The 18,914-nt window shown below is 43.9% G+C and overlaps 1 protein-coding gene across 1 annotated transcript; it reads right to left on the reverse strand.

Moving 5' to 3' along the window:
• Nucleotides 1-995: 995 nt before the first annotated feature.
• On the reverse strand, nucleotides 996-3,075 carry LOC126203364 (mitotic spindle assembly checkpoint protein MAD2A). The gene is made up of 4 exons (XM_049937661.1): nucleotides 2,903-3,075; nucleotides 2,634-2,780; nucleotides 2,297-2,530; nucleotides 996-1,522 (listed from the first exon to the last, which is right to left on the reverse strand). The coding sequence occupies exons 1-4, from the start codon at nucleotides 2,976-2,978 to the stop codon at nucleotides 1,356-1,358; spliced, it is 624 nt and encodes a 207-aa protein (XP_049793618.1). The 5' UTR covers nucleotides 2,979-3,075; the 3' UTR covers nucleotides 996-1,355.
• Nucleotides 3,076-18,914: the final 15,839 nt, after the last annotated feature.

An 18,914-nucleotide genomic window follows, 5' to 3' on the forward strand; every position in this document is an offset into this window, starting at 1 on the left:
CCAAAGTCACGTAATGAATCCCATTGCTGCTGCAGAGTTTGGAACTGCGAGACTGTTTTACTGCTGGTGCAAAATCACAGCATTTTTTGTAGCAAGTCATGCTTCTGTTTAACATATTTATAACTTACATTCCAGAGGCACTCCTCTGCTTTAGAATAATAAATCCATCAATTTTACTTTTTGTCGACTCATCATACAGGAACCTACATAAAGACAACATGCGGCACTTAAGACAGAGCAAAAACGAACACTAGAACTGCATACAAGCATTTAGCAGTAGGAGGCCAGGAAAAATGTTCCTGTATGGCAGCTGTAGAACAATTTTTTTGTGTTGCCACGATGTTTACAAACTGTCGTTAGCATCAGTAACCCAGCACGACCAACAGACAATGTTGCAGAACAACTTTCAACTCAATGTAAACTGCACCTCGGGAAGCCAAGGTGACGAAATCATTCGGAGACGCATTTACTTTGTATTCACAAAGGAAGTTATTACAATCTATAAAATATTTTAGTAGCATATGATTAGAGAAGCGTTAACTGTAGCTCTTGACTTTTTAAAACCATCGATCAGTAATAAGCATTTCCGCAATTCTTTAGTAACTTCATGTAATCCGCAAATAAGGTGATAAATCTGTAATGATCACAATCTGTAATAGTTGGAAGACATGTAAATAATTGAGCAATTTCTGTTTAAACACATACACACACACAGTAAACTCAGACAAAAATTACTATCATCGACATATAAACTGGGGAGGCCACAGCATGTAAAAACAATAAGAATCAAAAAGGAGTTTCTCTAAAACGTGCATCAACCATGTTCACATGATGCTATCCACCTGAAGTCTTCATTAACAGTCAAGTTTCATGGAAAGCTCATTAAGGGAGTGGGTGTAATGGATTAAATCAAACTGTATATCTCCAAACTCTGTATTAGCAAAATTGTCATCTTTTAAAACTATACAAAACATTCATTCACATATACAAATGTCTAATATTATCCTAAAACAAAGCAATAAAAAACACACTTGAGCTCTCTCCAAACATAAAATGTGATGTATTACAAAGCTACTATACACTGTAAAGAACTTCAGGCAAACTTCAATGGAACAGTATTATTTGAATTTACTACACTGAATACGAGACTAAAATGGGTCTATACAAAATAAGCAACATTTAAACTGTTTCTAAATTCATATACAAAAAACAGAGTGGGAAATTTTTAATAAATGTGTATATTTACAAGTGAGTTACACCTAAAAAATCTGATCAGTCATATCAATTTACAGTACAATGTATGCTGCACTGTAACTATGAATAAATAAATGTCCACATGGTTCTCACACATCTCATTACGTAGAAGCTTTGTAGCTCACTAAAGTGTCTACACGATGTAATGATGTGGAAAATGTGCGCAGCTTTACTTCTTGCGAATTTGTTATAAATGCAGGCTCTGTCTCATTCCATTTATCTGGCACCTCACAGTCAGCAGTAGTGTATATCAAAACATCAAACGAACCTGCAACAATTTCAGCCCAAAAATATAACAGCTACTTTCCAACTGTTAAATATAGCTCACCTACATCTATTATTTTAATGTAACACAGCTTTTGTTACATTTGCTGAACGCTTGGAAAGAAACTAATAAGCCATTAATGACAGATAACATACAGAGATCTGTAGTGCGAAAGACCAACTGCAACATCAAAAATTGTAATGTGGTTAATCAAGGAATGAAGCAATTTTAAAACATTTTACATCTTTAGACAATTAAAACCATAAGTTACAGTTGTATGTCACACAGAGATTTAATGTTTAAGTTCAGCACGTTTCCCACTACAGATATCAGATTTTCTAGACGAGTATGTGACCAAGTAACTTCCTGTTTTCATTCATTAATATGTTACAGTATCATATTCTGGGGAAAAGGAATTATTTCTGTGAAGTGTGTAAGGGTATATGGAGTCCACTCTAGAACCTCTCCAGTAAATCTTTGAACAATTAGTGTTACTGGCAATCTAACATCAGATTTGCTCTACTTTCAAGTTTGCTACCCATCAGTAGATTGGATTAATACCTCAGTTCGAAAACAGTACCATTTATGACTATATTACACGAATAAGAAATGATATAGTAGTCCTATATACCAATGCACCTTACTGTGGAACAAAAAGAGATTTGGACAAACTACGAACTTTAAGTAACTTAGAGGACTTAAAAAGCTGCATTGTACGTAACTAAGCATTTACCCTAATATCAACATATTTACTGCGGTGAAAATGAAAACACTCACATATACAATCCAATAGTGGTAAATAGCTGATGGACGCCGCGATTTGTCGCAGCACATCTCTTATTTCTCTCTGAATGACCTGGAGATCTTTATTTCCAATTTCTTTGTCTGGATTGTCAAAACTCGAACTATTCTCGTACTGGACTTTGAAATCCCATCTTTCCATGATTTCTTTGGTGTCCACATCAGTGATTGTGAGTGCAATTTTTTCCACTTTTTTATTCAACAACCACTCTGCAAAGAAAAGTGTGAAATAGAATGTTGCGGCATAATTCGACATCCACACACTACAACCTACTGGTTATTTTCGGTTCGGCAAGCGAATCGTGTAACGTACCTTGAGCTTGGCCAAGTACCTCCTTAAGAAAATCTTTAACTTTCTCGTCCTGGGACATGAGAATAGTAACACCGAAGTATTCAGCACTGCTGAAAGTTTCCGAGGGATAAATACCTCTCTGATACAATATACTGTTAATCCCATAATCTACAAGGATAAAATAATGGATTATTAAGTTGTGCTGAACTGAAAGTAAGCTAGGTCGCATACATGATAAACATAAATTGATACACATTAAAAACCGTTACAGCACAAAACCAAAAACTCACTCAGATATTCCGCAACAAGTTTAGCTGATCCTTTAAGTGTTATGCAGTTTGTGTTTTTCACTGCTGCTTCTGTCATTCTGGATCAAAGCAATGGACGATTAACACAGAACGAAAGACTCGACACTATTCCACCGTAACAAACCGTCTTTCTGTTTGGATGATTCGCGCCGAATTCAGCGGGCCAGAGATATTGTAACTAACCAAAACATTACATTGCGTGACTTGTGAGAAATCGATCTTTGAGCCTTGGGATAATTCACAATATTTCTCACATAGTGGAAATCTGCATCGTAAATAAAGGTGACCATGTATTAGTAATAGTAGCAGTAGTAGTAGTACTAGTAGTTTTATTTGTCTGTAGGTCTTCTTTACAAGGATACCGTATATTTCATGCGAAATGTAATCGGTTGCCAGTCTCTACGTGCAATGTCACAGTATGAAACCCACATAATCTATAAAATAAAGTGCCATAGTGTTAAAATATGACATGCAATATTTAATAACTAATTCACACTCGTCGTCACTTCAAAACATTCCATAGCGGATTCCAACTGGCGGAATTTACACAGGCTGTGTTGCCGTCAAGGTTTCTCGGAAAGAAAGTTTTGTCGGTATAGTCATTGACTCACGGCGGAAGTTACCTCATTTTTGCCGCGCTCAAATACATATAATATTAGAGGATCTAGAGCTTTTATGTTTTCTTAACCTTTATTTTTATTGTTTTACATTGTTTTCTTGGAAAATTGAAAGTGGCCAATAACGACTTGAATACGTTTTTCATGAAACTTCTTCCATAAGCGAGGTCACATCTGGCAGCGACAAATTGTTTAGGTTTTATAGTAACAGAACACCGTTGGTTCCTACACTATATATAAATAAAAACATAAGCTGATGAAGCAATTTTTATTAAATACTGCAACATTTTTAACTGAAAAAGTCAGCTCTAATAGAGGATGTTATTATTTGTTTAAGGGGACAAGGAAGGCAATTTTTATCCCTATTCTGCCAATGCTATTTTACCCTTTGAATAGGTACACTTTTCAAAAGAACTATAAGTAATAAAACAATGAAATTTTTACTGCATATATATAACATATATGCCTCAATTTTGCAAGAAAAATGAACATAGTACCTCTTATGGCCTTGAAGAAAAAAATTATTCTTTCACTATTAAAATTAAACATTTTTTGTACATTAATTATTATAAAACAGTTTCTGATTGTTTGGTGGTTCTCATTTACTTGTAATAACTTATTACCATCTGCAGTACCAATTGACCAAATTTCACGTTTATAATCCTATTAGTTTATCAAATAATGCTACCTGAAATTAAAAGAAAATGTAGTTTTGAGAAAAATCCATTTAAAGTTTAATATTGCACTCCTAGTATAGTTATTGATGAGAATTACTTACCACTAATATTTTCCTGCACCATATTGAGCATCACCTGAATCATACTGATCTTTTTTTCTTCTCTTGGGCTTCTTATTTTCTGTCTGGCTTCTTTTGCGCATTTTAAGTTAGTAATATCTGCTTTGTGGATTCTCTCTTTATCTATTTCCTTCAACGATTTTTAAGTATTTCCACTACATTTTATGCCCAATAATTCCAAAACATCGAGTTTTCTAATTACACCATCATTTAAGCATAAAATAGCATCATAAACACCAAATGTGAGGGTTGTAAGTTGAACAAATACAGTTTTCGGTAACCAGTTCCAAATGATAGAATTCACACATTCATTTAAATTTCAGGTTTCCCATGAAGACATTTCTTCAACAAGGTATCTTTACAAAGGTCTCTAAATATGGGTTTAATTTCATTCATTACTGATGTAGGTAAAGAATGTTTATGGTCATATCTGGCACTTCTCCTGTACTTGCACCAAGTGTGAGGATCATTCGGGCGATGACCGTGCACTGGATTTTGATTTGTGGAAAGCTTATGGAAAAAGATGGCCCATACAGCTTTTTTCATATTTTCTAAATTCCCAACATTTCTTTATTCGCGGAAATTTTATGAAAACACGTGGAACCAAAGTAAATACAAATCAACATGTACTTCCCCCACAACAAACTTCACTAAGTACAACCACAGTGTAACACAACACTCGCGACACTCACTGCTGTAAAAGTTGTTACCGTTTGAGAGATGAAGCGACAATAGCGCACCAAGCGACGAGTAAGGTGAACGTCAGACGCGTCGTAAGCATAATGTTTGTTTTTGCATCCATTTCCCACGTAATTAACGAAATATTTGAGTTTTTTTGCCTCCAAGGGTTTGTGTAGTATCAGAAGGCATATATGTTTCTAAAAATGATTCTAAAATAAGCGCAAGTATGGACAAAAACCGTGAATCGAGTGGCAAGCTACAACACATTCGTGAAGAAACACTTGTGACATTAGATAGAACTGCAGCTTACCTCGTTGATATCAAAAGAATATAAACACACAGATCCACACGTAAGAAGCACAGACATGTACCTCTAAATGCAAAAGCGATCGACAGCTCATTTATCGTTGTGTAGGGCTACTGTGTTTGTCATTGTCGTCGCCCGTTGACTTAAGTGCGACCTTCATCTTTATATTATTGTAAGTGGGACAAGCAACTGCCAAATAGTGGAAGAAATATGTTGAAAACATTATAATGAGCTGATTACATTACATTTCAAGCAAAACCAAATATTTGCATATTTTTCAAACAATCTGTCAGTGAACAAGGTGCTAACAAAATAATGTCATCACACAAAGGAAGCAGGGAAAATTAAGTGACTAACAACAGATGTGAATGAAATACATACCAAACATTACGCTTTTGTAAGACACGAGTAACTGCACTTAATCTAACCACTTCACCGTCAAAGCAGGTCTGTGTTGGCAATTCACCCGAATCTGGCACTGACACAAGGAGATTGAACTGGCTGCTTCTGTGTCATAGGACTGTTTTACAGCTTTAGATGGATTGTCGAATCGTTGTGGCAGTTTCCTCTTCATCATCAGTTGAGGTGGCTTATTTGGGATGTCAAACAGTTCTGATACTACACACGAGTTTATTATTGTCTGCATTCATGAACTGGTTTTCTTGGAAATGTAATGAACAAAGCCTACTATTATTATACAGGTAAAGTGGATCTTTTTTCATAAGGTCCTCTCGTCTGCTATTAACTAGCCATTTTTTGCTCCTAAAACGAAACATTAATCATTAATACACATGTAGTTTGCAAGTGAATCCTGACGATACAGTTTAGTAATATGATGGTATATACCTCTCAGGATCCTTAGGAAACCTAAAAAAGGTAGCTGTGGTGTCTTCTTCCTGTTGTTGCTGCAATTTATTGCGCTAAAAACGCTCCCGCTTGTGAAAACAATTCCGTTCGCGGTCCGCGCCCGCCTGGTGCTGCTCCTGAGGTTTTGGCCCTTCCCTGGTGCTCCCACAGACGTCCGCGCCCGGCTCGTCCACCATCTGTGGTCGTGGCAGCTGTCTGCGACTGGACCCGCATTTGGACCTCAGGAGCAGCACCAGGCTGGAGCGGACCGCGAACGGAACGCCCTACACAGGACGGGCCTGAGAGAGCTGCCACAGATGGCGACCAAGTCGGGCGCGGACGTCCGATGGAGCATCGGGGAAGAGACAACACCTTACAAGAAGGGCCAGGCGGGCGCGGACGGCAAAGAGAGCGCCCAGCATGGCTACGACCTAGCAAGGCGCCATTAGCCTTACATAGCTTGTATCTGAAGAGTCTCACTTGTATCGTCAAGAGCCATGTACCACAAGGATGGATTAAAGTTAAGTATTCCAGAAGCTACGTACTTTTCTTTATAGCATTCATTACGTATCCTGTTTCAGACCTCACGCCATCCTTCGTGAGCTTATATAGCGTGCATATCGGTCTCCTAAAACCACACTGTGTCGGCACTTCTGTCGACACATCATATGGCGACGAGTCAAAAAAGGCTCTTGTTCTTTCTACTTGCTTGAATTTACTAGTGTCATGGCTTCGCCAGATGTACTGTCCGAATTTTATCGCTTGCAGAATCAGCAGATGCAGGCGTTATTGGATGCCCTTGGACAGCTCGTCCAGGGTCAGCGTGCAATGCAAACCGATGCGGCAGCCGCCGCTTCACCGCTTCCGCAGCCACAACATGCAGTTGCACCCCCGTTCTGGCCCTTTGACCCAGCCATAGAAACCTGGACGGAGTGGTCACGCCAATTTGGATTTCATCTCGCCGCCTACAGAATTCAAGGTAATGAGCGGCAGCCTCACTTATTGTCGTGTGTAGGGGTGCAGACGTACCGTGTGATAGTGAAATTGTTTCCCCGACACGACGTAGCAGCTCTGTCCTACGAAGAAATTTTGTCGGCGTTAGATGCCTATTTCAAAGAAACAGTCAATGTCGTTGCAAAACGGTATACGTTCTTTCGTAAAAACGTATGGCCGGTCAGACTAATAGGGAGTGGGTTGCAACATTGCAAGGCCTTACAAGGGATTGTGCTTTTGAATGTGAATGTGGCCTCCCTTATTCAGATACAATGGTACGTGATGCAATTGCACAGAACGTTTCTGATGTTCGTATACGGGAACAGATTTTGAAACTAGTTAATCCCTCCCTTCAACAAGTGATAGACATATTGGATAGGCAAGACACACTTGAATTTGCTCAGGAATCATTTGAAACTTCGCCTGCCGTGTGTAACATTAACCGGCCCGCCGGGCGCGCTGCACGGAACGATAAACAGCCCTCGCGCACCTCCGCGCAGCTGCAGCCTAGCTCTCAAACACGTGTGCCGCGTAAGCATGCCAATGCAGTTCTCAAATCATGCCCGCGGTGTGCAACTAGACATTCGTGTGACAATTGCCCATCACGCCAAGCTATTTGCTTTTACCGTCATAAGAAAGGACATGTTCAAAGTGTTTGCCAGAAAAAGCTCAGATCAGACAATCACTACCATTCCAGGCCCTTTGCTTCGCGCCGGAATCGAACCAAGAATACTCAGGCTCGTGAACCTTCGCCCATGGACATTCATGTAGTTAATTCCTCTCCGTCCAGTGCCACTTTCTCCAACAGTGACTGTGTTCGTCCCACAAATAGTGTGCGTCGACGTCGCCGGAAATCTTGTCAGGTCTCAAGTGATTCTGTACCAGTGTCTGTTCAAATTGCACGAGACAGTCGCTCTTGTCGTCAGCAGGACAATAAACTTTTTGTAGACTTGGACTTTGAAGGCAAAGTGATACCATTCCAGCTCGATACCGGAGCTGCTGTTTCATTGATCAATCACGACACGTACAAACAACTGGGCAAACCTCCGTTGCGTGCCGCACATGTTCAGCTCACTACTTATTCAGGACAGCCTATCCCTGTGTTAGGACAGTGCAGCCTTCTTGCCACATACAAGGGACAAACAAAACTTGTGTCATTTTACGTACTTCGTTCTTCTTCTGCTGTGAACTTGTTTGGGTTGGATTTATTTCAGTTGTTTAACATGTCTATAGTAAATCAGGTACTATCAGTGAACGAGACTGTGCCTTCAGCCAGTGTTTCTCGTCTATGTGAAGAATTAGCAGACATTTTTGCACCGGGCCTTGGTTGCGCTAAGTACTATGAAGCACAATTGGAACTGACAGTAAACGCGCAACCGAAATTTTTCCGAGCGCGCAATGTTCCCCACGCATTGCGTTATGAGGTCGCCAACCGCTACGATATCTTGTATCGGTCCACTGCTAAGCACGGCAACGATGATGCGTTGTCCCGTTTGCCTGTTGCTGAGGATAAAGCATTCGATTCTTCCGAACTTGCTTGCATGTTCATTGACTCGGAAACCGATGACGTGGTCGAATCGTTTCCGATTGACTTTCGTCGTGTAGCTACAGCCACAGCTGCTGACCCTGTCCTTGCTACTGTTTTGCGTTTTGTTGCTACGCAATGGCCCTTGTCAAAGTCACGGATCGAGGATCCGTTGGTTCGCCGATTTTTTGCTCACAAAGAGAGACTTTTTGTACGACGTGGTGTTTTGTTGTTGCGTTCGGATAATGATCAGTCCAGAGTCGTGGTCCCACGTTCATTACAGTCCTCTGTCTTACGGCTTCTTCACCAAGGACATTGGGGTATAGTGCGAACGAAACAACTTGCTCGTCAGCACTGTACTTGGTTCGGAATCGATGCTGCGATTTAGAATATGTGCTCTTCTTGCATGGCTTGTGCCGCACAACAATCCGCACCGCTGCGGAAATTCTTTGCATGGCCGAAAGCCACTTCCCCTTGGCAACGCTTGCACATCGATTTTGCTGGTCCATTCTGGAATGCTAGATGGTTGGTTGTGGTCGATTCTTTCAGTAATTTTCCTTTTGTTGTCAGGCTGTCTTCCACGACGTCTTCTGCCACCATCCAAGCGTTATCCGCTATTTTTTGCATTGAAGGTCTTCCACAGACTATGGTTTCCGACAATGGCCCACAATTCATGTCCGCAGAATTTGTCATTCTGCAAGGCCAATGGTATTCAACATCTGATATCCGCGCCGTTTTCGCCAGTCAAACGGTGCCGCTGAACGATTGGTCCGGACTTTCAAGTCACAGATGTTGAAGATGAAAGCGTCGCATTCTCGGGAGGACGCGTTGTTGCTCTTTTTGTCTTCGTATCGCTCTCAGCCCCGAGATGGTCGCTCGCCGGCTGAGTTGTTGCACGGTCGTCCTCATCAAACCTTGATGTCTTTGCTGCATCCGCCGCATCAGGTTCCTGTGCAGCGACAGCCACGTGCTTTTGCTCCAGGCGACGTTGTATACTATCGCAACTATCGCGGTTCACGGCGTTGGCTCGCAGGGCGCATTCTTCGCTGCCTCGGCTGCGCTATGTATGTGGTTTTGGGGGCCTCTGGTGAGGTGCATCGGCATCTCAATCAGTTGCGCCTCTGTCGTCGCCTGGGTTCTGCCGCTCCCCGTCTGCTTTCAGCGACGGTGCCATCCGGTCAGCGCCCTGGGGACCCATCTACTGGCTCGCCTCACCCCCAGGTGTTACCGATGCTGCCTTCCATTTTGCCTCATGGCGCCGCGCCGCCGCCGCCGCCTGTTCTCCCGCTGGTGCCGCCCGCAGTGGACGCGTCGCTGCAACCGCCTGGCGCCTCCCTGGGTCACGCGCCGCCGATCGCTTCCCGTGACCAGATGTCCTCCGCCATGGAACTCTTGCCCGCTCTGGACCAGATGTTGTCTTCGCCCGTCGGGTGCTCCGACCACATGGAGGTCGACCCTTCGGCCCCTCCTGAATCTCTACGGGCGCATACACCGCATGTTGGCGTGCACCCTGGACTAGGTTTTCAGGCGTTTCCTAGCTCCCCTCGGACCGAATGGCCGGGTGGCACAGCCTCGCCTGTTGTTAGGCTCCCCACCTCATCGCATACGTCAACATGGGGTCCTCCCCACGGCGGGCAGAAGCCTTATAACACGACCGTTTGCCGATTTGCGGGGGAGGAATGTGGTGTCACCGCAAGACACCACACTTGATAGGTGGTAGCTTTAAATTGGCCGCGGTCCATTAGTACATGTCGGACCCGCGTGTCGCCACTGTCAGTGATCGCAGACCGAGCGCCACCACACGGCAGGTCTCTTCGAGAGATGGACTAGCACTCGCCCCAGTTGTACGGACGACGTAGCTAGCGATGCACACTGACGCAGCCTCGCTCATTTGCAGAACAGATAGTTAGAATAGCCTTCAGCTAAGTCCATGGCTACGACCTAGCAAGGCGCCATTAGCCTTACATAGCTTGTATCTAAAGAGTCTCACTTGTATCATAAAGAGCCATGTACCACAAGGATGGATTAAAGTTAAGTATTCCAGAAGCTACGTACTTTTCTTTATAGCATTCATTACGTATCCTGTTTCAGACCTCACGCCATCCTTCGTGAGCTTATATAGCGTGCATATCGGTCTCCTAAAACCACACTGTGTCGGCACTTCTGTCAACACATCAAAAAAGGGAAATGGATAGGTTAGAGTTAGATATAGTGGGAATTAGTGAAGTTCGGTGGCAGGAGGAACAAGACTTTTGGTCAGGTGAATACAGGGTTATAAATACAAAATCAAATAGGGGTAATGCAGGAGTAGGTTTAATAATGAATAAAAAAATAGGAGTGGGGTAAGCTACTACAAACAGCATAGTGAACACCTTATTGTGGCCAAGATAGACACGAAGCCCACTCCTACTACAGTAGTACAAGTTTATATGCCAACTAGCTCTGCAGATGACGAAGAAATTGATGAAATGTATGATGAGATAAAAGAAATTATTCAGGTAGTGAAGGGAGACGAAAATTTAATAGTCATGGGTGACTGGAATTCGACAGTAGGACAAGGGAGAGAAGGGAACATAGTAGGTGAATATGGATTGGGGCTAAGAAATGGAAAAGGAAGCCACCTGGTAGAATTTTGTGCAGAGCATAACTTAATCATAGCTAACACTTGGTTTAAGAATCATGAAAGAAGGTTGTATACATGGAAGAACCCTGGAGATACTAAACGGTATCAAATAGATTATATAATGGTACGACAGAGATTTAGGAGCCAGGTTTTAAATTGTAAGACATTTCCAGGGGCAGATGTGGACTCTGTCCACAATCTATTGGTTATGAACTGTAGATTAAAATTGAAGAAACTGCAAAAAGGTGGGAATTTAAGGAGATGGGACCTGGATAAACTGACTAAACCAGAGGTTGTACAGAGTTTCAGGGAGAGCCTAAGGGAACAATTGACAGGAATGGGGGAAGAAATACAGTAGAAGAAGAATGGGTAGCTTTGAGGGATGAAATAGTGAAGGCAGCAGAGGATCAAATAGGTAAAAAGACGAGGGCTAGTAGAAACCTTTGGGTAACAGAAGCAATATTGAATTTAATTGATGAAAGGAGAAAATACACTCCTGGAAATTGAAATAAGAACACCGTGAATTCATTGTCCCAGGAAGGGGAAACTTTATTGACACATTCCTGGGGTCAGATACATCACATGATCACACTGACAGAACCACAGGCACATAGACACAGGCAACAGAGCATGCACAATGTCGGCACTAGTACAGTGTATATCCACCTTTCGCAGCAATGCAGGCTGCTATTCTCCCATGGAGACCATCGTAGAGATGCTGGATGTAGTCCTGTGGAACGGCTTGCCATGCCATTTCCACCTGGCGCCTCAGTTGGACCAGCGTTCGTGCTGGACGTGCAGACCGCGTGAGACGACGCTTCATCCAGTCCCAAACATGCTCAATGGGGGACAGATCCGGAGATCTTGCTGGCCAGGGTAGTTGACTTACACCTTGTAGAGCACGTTGGGTGGCACGGGATACATGCGGACGTGCATTGTCCTGTTGGAACAGCAAGTTCCCTTGCCGGTCTAGGAATGGTAGAACGATGGGTTCGATGACGGTTTGGATGTACCGTGCACTATTCAGTGTCCCCTCGCCGATCACCAGTGGTGTACGGCCAGTGTAGGAGATCGCTCCCCACACCATGCTGCCGGGTGTTGGCCCTGTGTGCCTCGGTCGTATGCAGTCCTGATTGTGGCGCTCACCTGCACGGCGCCAAACACGCATACGACCATCATTGGCACCAAGGCAGAAGCGACTCTCATCGCTGAAGACGACACGTCTCCATTCGTCCCTCCATTCACACCTGTCGCGACACCACTGGAGGCGGGCTGCACGATGTTGGGGCGTGAGCGGAAGACGGCCTAACGGTGTGCGGGACCGTAGCCCAGCTTCATGGAGACGGTTGCGAATGGTCCTCGCCGATACCCCAGGAGCAACAGTGTCCCTAATTTGCTGGGAAGTGGCGGTGCGGTCCCCTACGGCACTGCGTAGGATCCTACGGTCTTGGCGTGCATCCGTGCGTCGCTGCGGTCCGGTCCCAGGTCGACGGGCACGTGCACCTTCCGCCGACCACTGGCGACAACATCGATGTACTGTGGAGACCTCACGCCCCACGTGTTGAGCAATTCGGCGGTACGTCCACCCGGCCTCCCGCATGCCCACTATACGCCCTCGCTCAAAGTCCGTCAACTGCACATACGGTTCACGTCCACGCTGTCGCGGCATGCTACCAGTGTTAAAGACTGCGATGGAGCTCCGTATGCCACGGCAAACTGGCTGACACTGACGGCGGCGGTGCACAAATGCTGCGCAGCTAGCGCCATTCGACGGCCAACACCGCGGTTCCTGGTGTGTCCGCTGTGCCGTGCGTGTGATCATTGCTTGTACAGCCCTCTCGCAGTGTCCGGAGCAAGTATGTTGGGTCCGACACACCGGTGTCAATGTGTTCTTTTTTCCATTTCCAGGAGTGTATAAAAATGCAGAAAATGAAGCAGGCAAAAGGGAATACAAACGTCTCAAAAACGAGATAGACAGGAAGTGCAAAATGGCTAAGCAGGGGCGGCTGGAGGACAAATGTAAAGATGTAGAGTCTTGTCTCACTAGGGGTAAGATAGATACTGTTTGCAGGAAAATTAAAGAGACCTTTGGAGAAAAGAGAATGTCTTGCATGTATATCATGAGCTTTGATGGAAACCCGGTTCTAAGCAAAGAAGGGAAGGCAGAAAGGTGGAAGGAGTATATAGAGGGTCTATACAAGGGCGATGTGCTTGATGACAATATTATGGAAATGGAAGAGGATGTAGATGAAGATGATGAAATGGGAGACATGATATTGCGTGAAGAGTTTGACAGAGCACTGAAATACTTGAGTCGAAACAAGGCACCGGGAGTAGACAACGTTCCATTAGAACTACTGACAGCCTTGGGATAGCCAGTCCTGACAAAACTCTACCATCTGGTGAGAAAATGTATGAGACAGGCGAAATACCCTCAGATTTCAAGAAGAATATAATAACCCCAATCCCAAAGAAAGCAGGTGTTGACAGATGTGAAAATTACCGAACTATCAGTTTAATAAATCACAGTCGCAAAATACTAACGCGAATTCTTTTCAGACGAATGGAAAAACTGACAGAAGCCGACCTCGGGGAAGATCAGTTTGGATTCCGTAGAAATATTGGAACACGTGAGGCAATATTGACCCTACGACTTATATTAGAAGAAAGATTAAGGAAAGACATTTTTAGACTTAGAGAAAGGTTTTGACAATGTTGATTGGAATACTCTCTTTCAAATTCTGTAGGTGGCAGTGGTAAAATACAGAGAACGAAAGGCTATTTACAATTTGCACAGAAACCAGATGGCAGTTATAAGAGTGAAGGGGTATGAAAGGGAAGCAGTCGTACGGAAGGGAGTGAGACAGGGTTGTAGTCTATCCCCGATGTTATTCAATCTGTATATTGAGCAAGCAATAAAGGAAACAAAAGAAAAGTTCGGAGTAGGTATTAAAATCCATGGAGAAGTAATAAAAACTTTGAGTTTCGCCGATGACATTGTAATTCTGTCAGAGACAGCAAAGGACTTGCAAGAGCAGTTGAACGGAATGGACAGTGTCTTGAAAGGAGGATATAAGATGAACATCAACAAAAGCAAAACGAGGATAATGGAATGTAGTCAAATTAAATCGGATGATGCTGAGGGGATTAGATTAGGAAACGAGACACTTAAAGTAGTAAAGGAGTTTTGCTATTTAGGGAGTAACATAACTGATGATGGTCGAAGTAGAGAGGATATAAAATGTAGACTGGCAATGACAAGGACATCGTTTCTGAAGAAGAGAAATTTGTTAACATCGAGTATAGATTTAAGTGTCGAAGTCGTTTCTGAAAGTATTTGTATGGAGTGTAGCCATGTATGGAAGTGAAACATGGACGATAACCAGTTTGGACAAGAAGAGAATAGAAGCTTTCGAAATGTGGTGCTACAGAAGAATGCTGAAGATAAGGTGGGTAGATCACATAACTAATGAGGAGGTATTGAATAGGATTGGGGAGAAGAGAAGTTTGTGGCACAACTTGACTAGAAGAAGGGATCGGTTGGTAGGACATGTTTTGAGGCATAAAGGGATCACAAATTTAACATTGGAGGGCAGCGTGGAGGGTAAAAATCGTAGAGGGAGACCAAGAGATGAATACACTAAGCAGATTCAGAAGGATGTAGGCTGCAGTAGGTACTGGGAGATGAAGAAGCTTGCACAGGATAGAGTAGCATGGAGATCTGCATCAAACCAGTCTCAGGACTGAAGACCACAACAAGAAGCTACTGAATAAATGAATATCTTGAAGACCAAGAAAATGACTTTACAAACTAACCTCCAAAATTTACTATCTTCATTTGTTTCAGTTTTTATTATACTTTACCATCTATAGTACTAGTTATACACTCCTGGAAATGGAAAAAAGAACACATTGACACCGGTGTGTCAGACCCACCATACTTGCTCCGGACACTGCGAGAGGGCTGTACAAGCAATGATCACACGCACGGCACAGCGGACACACCAGGAACCGCGGTGTTGGCCGTCGAATGGCGCTAGCTGCGCAGCATTTGTGCACCGCCGCCGTCAGTGTCAGCCAGTTTGCCGTGGCATACGGAGCTCCATCGCAGTCTTTGACACTGGTAGCATGCCGCGACAGCGTGGACGTGAACCGTATGTGCAGTTGACGGACTTTGAGCGAGGGCGTATAGTGGGCATGCGGGAGGCCGGGTGGACGTACCGCCGAATTGCTCAACACGTGGGGCGTGAGGTCTCCACAGTACATCGATGTTGTCGCCAGTGGTCGGCGGAAGGTGCACGTGCCCGTCGACCTGGGACCGGACCGCAGCGACGCACGGATGCACGCCAAGACCGTAGGATCCTACGCAGTGCCGTAGGGGACCGCACCGCCACTTCCCAGCAAATTAGGGACACTGTTGCTCCTGGGGTATCGGCGAGGACCATTCGCAACCGTCTCCATGAAGCTGGGCTACGGTCCCGCACACCGTTAGGCCGTCTTCCGCTCACGCCCCAACATCGTGCAGCCCGCCTCTAGTGGTGTCGCGACAGGCGTGAATGGAGGGACGAATGGAGACGTGTCGTCTTCAGCGATGAGAGTCGCTTCTGCCTTGGTGCCAATGATGGTCGTATGCGTGTTTGGCGCCGTGCAGGTGAGCGCCACAATCAGGACTGCATACGACTGAGGCACACAGGGCCAACACCCGGCATCATGGTGTGGGGAGCGATCTCCTACACTGGCCGTACACCACTGGTGATCGTCGAGGGGACACTGAATAGTGCACGGTACATCCAAACCGTCATCGAACCCATCGTTCTACCATTCCTAGACCGGCAAGGGAACTTGCTGTTCCAACAGGACAATGCACGTCCGCATGTATCCCGTGCCACCCAACGTGCTCTAGAAGGTGTAAGTCAACTACCCTGGCCAGCAAGATCTCCGGATCTGTCCCCCATTGAGCATGTTTGGGACTGGATGAAGCGTCGTCTCACGCGGTCTGCACGTCCAGCACGAACGCTGGTCCAACTGAGGCGCCAGGTGGAAATGGCATGGCAAGCCGTTCCACAGGACTACATCCAGCATCTCTACGATGGTCTCCATGGGAGAATAGCAGCCTGCATTGCTGCGAAAGGTGGATATACACTGTACTAGTGCCGACATTGTGCATGCTCTGTTGCCTGTGTCTATGTGCCTGTGGTTCTGTCAGTGTGATCATGTGATGTATCTGACCCCAGGAATGTGTCAATAAAGTTTCCCCTTCCTGGGACAATGAATTCACGGTGTTCTTATTTCAATTTCCAGGAGTGTACAAAGCGCTTGGGCAAGGTGCTGATGCAAAGATGCGGTGCCTTACATTGTATCCGCGATTGCAGCGTAATTTCAGGTGTCGACATACAATTCGTCTTACTTCAGTGTATTCCGATCTCGTATCCAGTTTGTGGTATCCTAGAAACATGTAACAACGTGGCTTTTTTTGTTTAAGTTCCGTTAATGTATTTTGAACCGTGTTTCTTCTCTCAGTGGTAAGTCAGACTTCGTGAAAAAAACAGCATCCGAAGACGACGGTGGATAGAGCTGGACGACTTTTTGCTTAGAAGTACGGAACCTTTTGCCGTGCCAAGTCACCCAAGAATCTTACAATGACTAAAGATACAAAACAAAACATACATAGTTAATAATAACAGTATATTCTTAAATAAAATCACAGTTTAAAGGAGGACACTTACATTATGCAATTACGAGTGCAGTTTGGTTGCAACTTCTGAATGTATTAATGAAATAATGTAGTATTAATGGCGGTGTGCCATAGTATGTTCTATCTGGGCAAGACCTAGGAACCAAAAGGCGACTCTTCTTCTTTCACCAGTAATATGACTATCAAAAACCTTCAAATGTTTCCAGCAGTTGTATATAATATCTATACATCCGTGGACTATATCTATGGCTCAAATTATTACTTTATTTCATTACTTATAATTACGTTTTCTGCTAGTAAAAGCTTAGCATGGAAATGGGCCTTTAAAATATTCTTTATCCACAAAAGAGATAGTATCAGAATGTCATTTCAACTTATGATTCCGTTAAAAGTGTATGAAGTCTTTCGTAGAAGCTGTGGGTGGTGCAGGAAGTTTAAGAGAATAACCAACATCCACAGCGTTGAGAGGCATTTCGAAGCAGACGGATCCGACACAAAGGCAGGAGAGATCTTCATCAGCTACTTCAAGATATTCGTAGATTCTGAAGGTTATCTGGCGCAACAGGTTTTTAATTTTGACGAGACCACTCTAGTCTGGAAAAAGATGCCGAAGTGTGCCTTTATAACAGCAGAGGAGAATGCATTGCCCGGTCACAAGCCAATGAAAGGCCGTCTCACACTGCTATTCTGTGCCAATTCAGGCGGCTTTTTGGAAATTAAACGACAGCTTGTTTACCATTCAAAAACTCCACGAGTCTTCAAGAAGTGATCAGGTTAAATGTGATGTGGAGGACCAATAACAAGGCTTGGGTGAAACGTGATCTTGTTTGTGATTGGATCAATGAAGTGTTCGGTTCTTCGGTGAAAAAAATATTTGTTTGAGATTAATCTGGCACTCCACGTCTTGCTTGTTATGGACAACGCTCCTGCCCATTCTCCAGGCCTACAAAACTACCTTCTTGATGAATTTCAATTCATCAGGATCAAATTTCTCCCTCCCAACACCACTCCATTACTCCAGCATGTGGACCAGCAGCAGCATTAAAGCACTCTTCGAGCATTGCTTTGAGTTGACTAAAGCTACCAATCTCAGAGAGTTTTGGAAATATCACTTCAACATCGTTCATCGTTGCTTGCGTCAAGACGATCGAAAAGGCGTGGGAAGAGGTTACCAATAGAACTCTCACTTCTGCTTGGAAGAAGCTTTGGCCGGATTGCGTTGTCGAATGTGACTCTGAGGCATTTGAGTCAGTACTTGTGGAGCCTGAAGTCAATGAGATAGTGTCTTTGGCCAAGAGCATGGGGTTAGAGAAGTGGATAATAATCATCGATGAGCTTGTGGAAGATCACAGAGAAAAAAAGGCAACCGAAGAGCTTATGGAGCTGCAGTGTGTTTCTCAGCAGGAAATTCTGGAAATCAGTTCTTCAGAGAAGGTGGAGGAGGCGGTAACAGCAAAGCAGCAATCTTCTGATGCAATGAGAGAAATTCTGAAAGCATGGGAATCGTTTGTATCGTACACTGAAAATCATCACCCCAATAAAGCAGTGGCTACATGCACTAAAAATTTACTTCGCGATAATGCTTTGTCGCATTTTCGCCAAGTGTCAAAGCGTCGTCAGAAACAAACGACTGTAGATAGCTTCATAGTAAAAAATAATCAGTGAATAATAAAGCACTTAAGACTCTATGTATAATTTTCTTTGAATAAATGGCATGAATAAGACAGAACGTTTGGTACTTTTCTGTATGGAATGCATTACCATATTTTATATTAATTTATATGGGATAAACTGCTTCACGTAACGAGTATTTCGCCCTACGAGTAAGATTCTGGAACGAATTATGCTCACTATGCGAGATTCCACTATATTGGTCATTAACTGAGATATGAAGGGGTTATAAACGGAATA

The sequence above is a fragment of the Schistocerca nitens genome, chromosome 9, assembly GCF_023898315.1.
Source record: "Schistocerca nitens isolate TAMUIC-IGC-003100 chromosome 9, iqSchNite1.1, whole genome shotgun sequence".
Classification (NCBI taxonomy): domain Eukaryota; kingdom Metazoa; phylum Arthropoda; class Insecta; order Orthoptera; family Acrididae; genus Schistocerca; species Schistocerca nitens.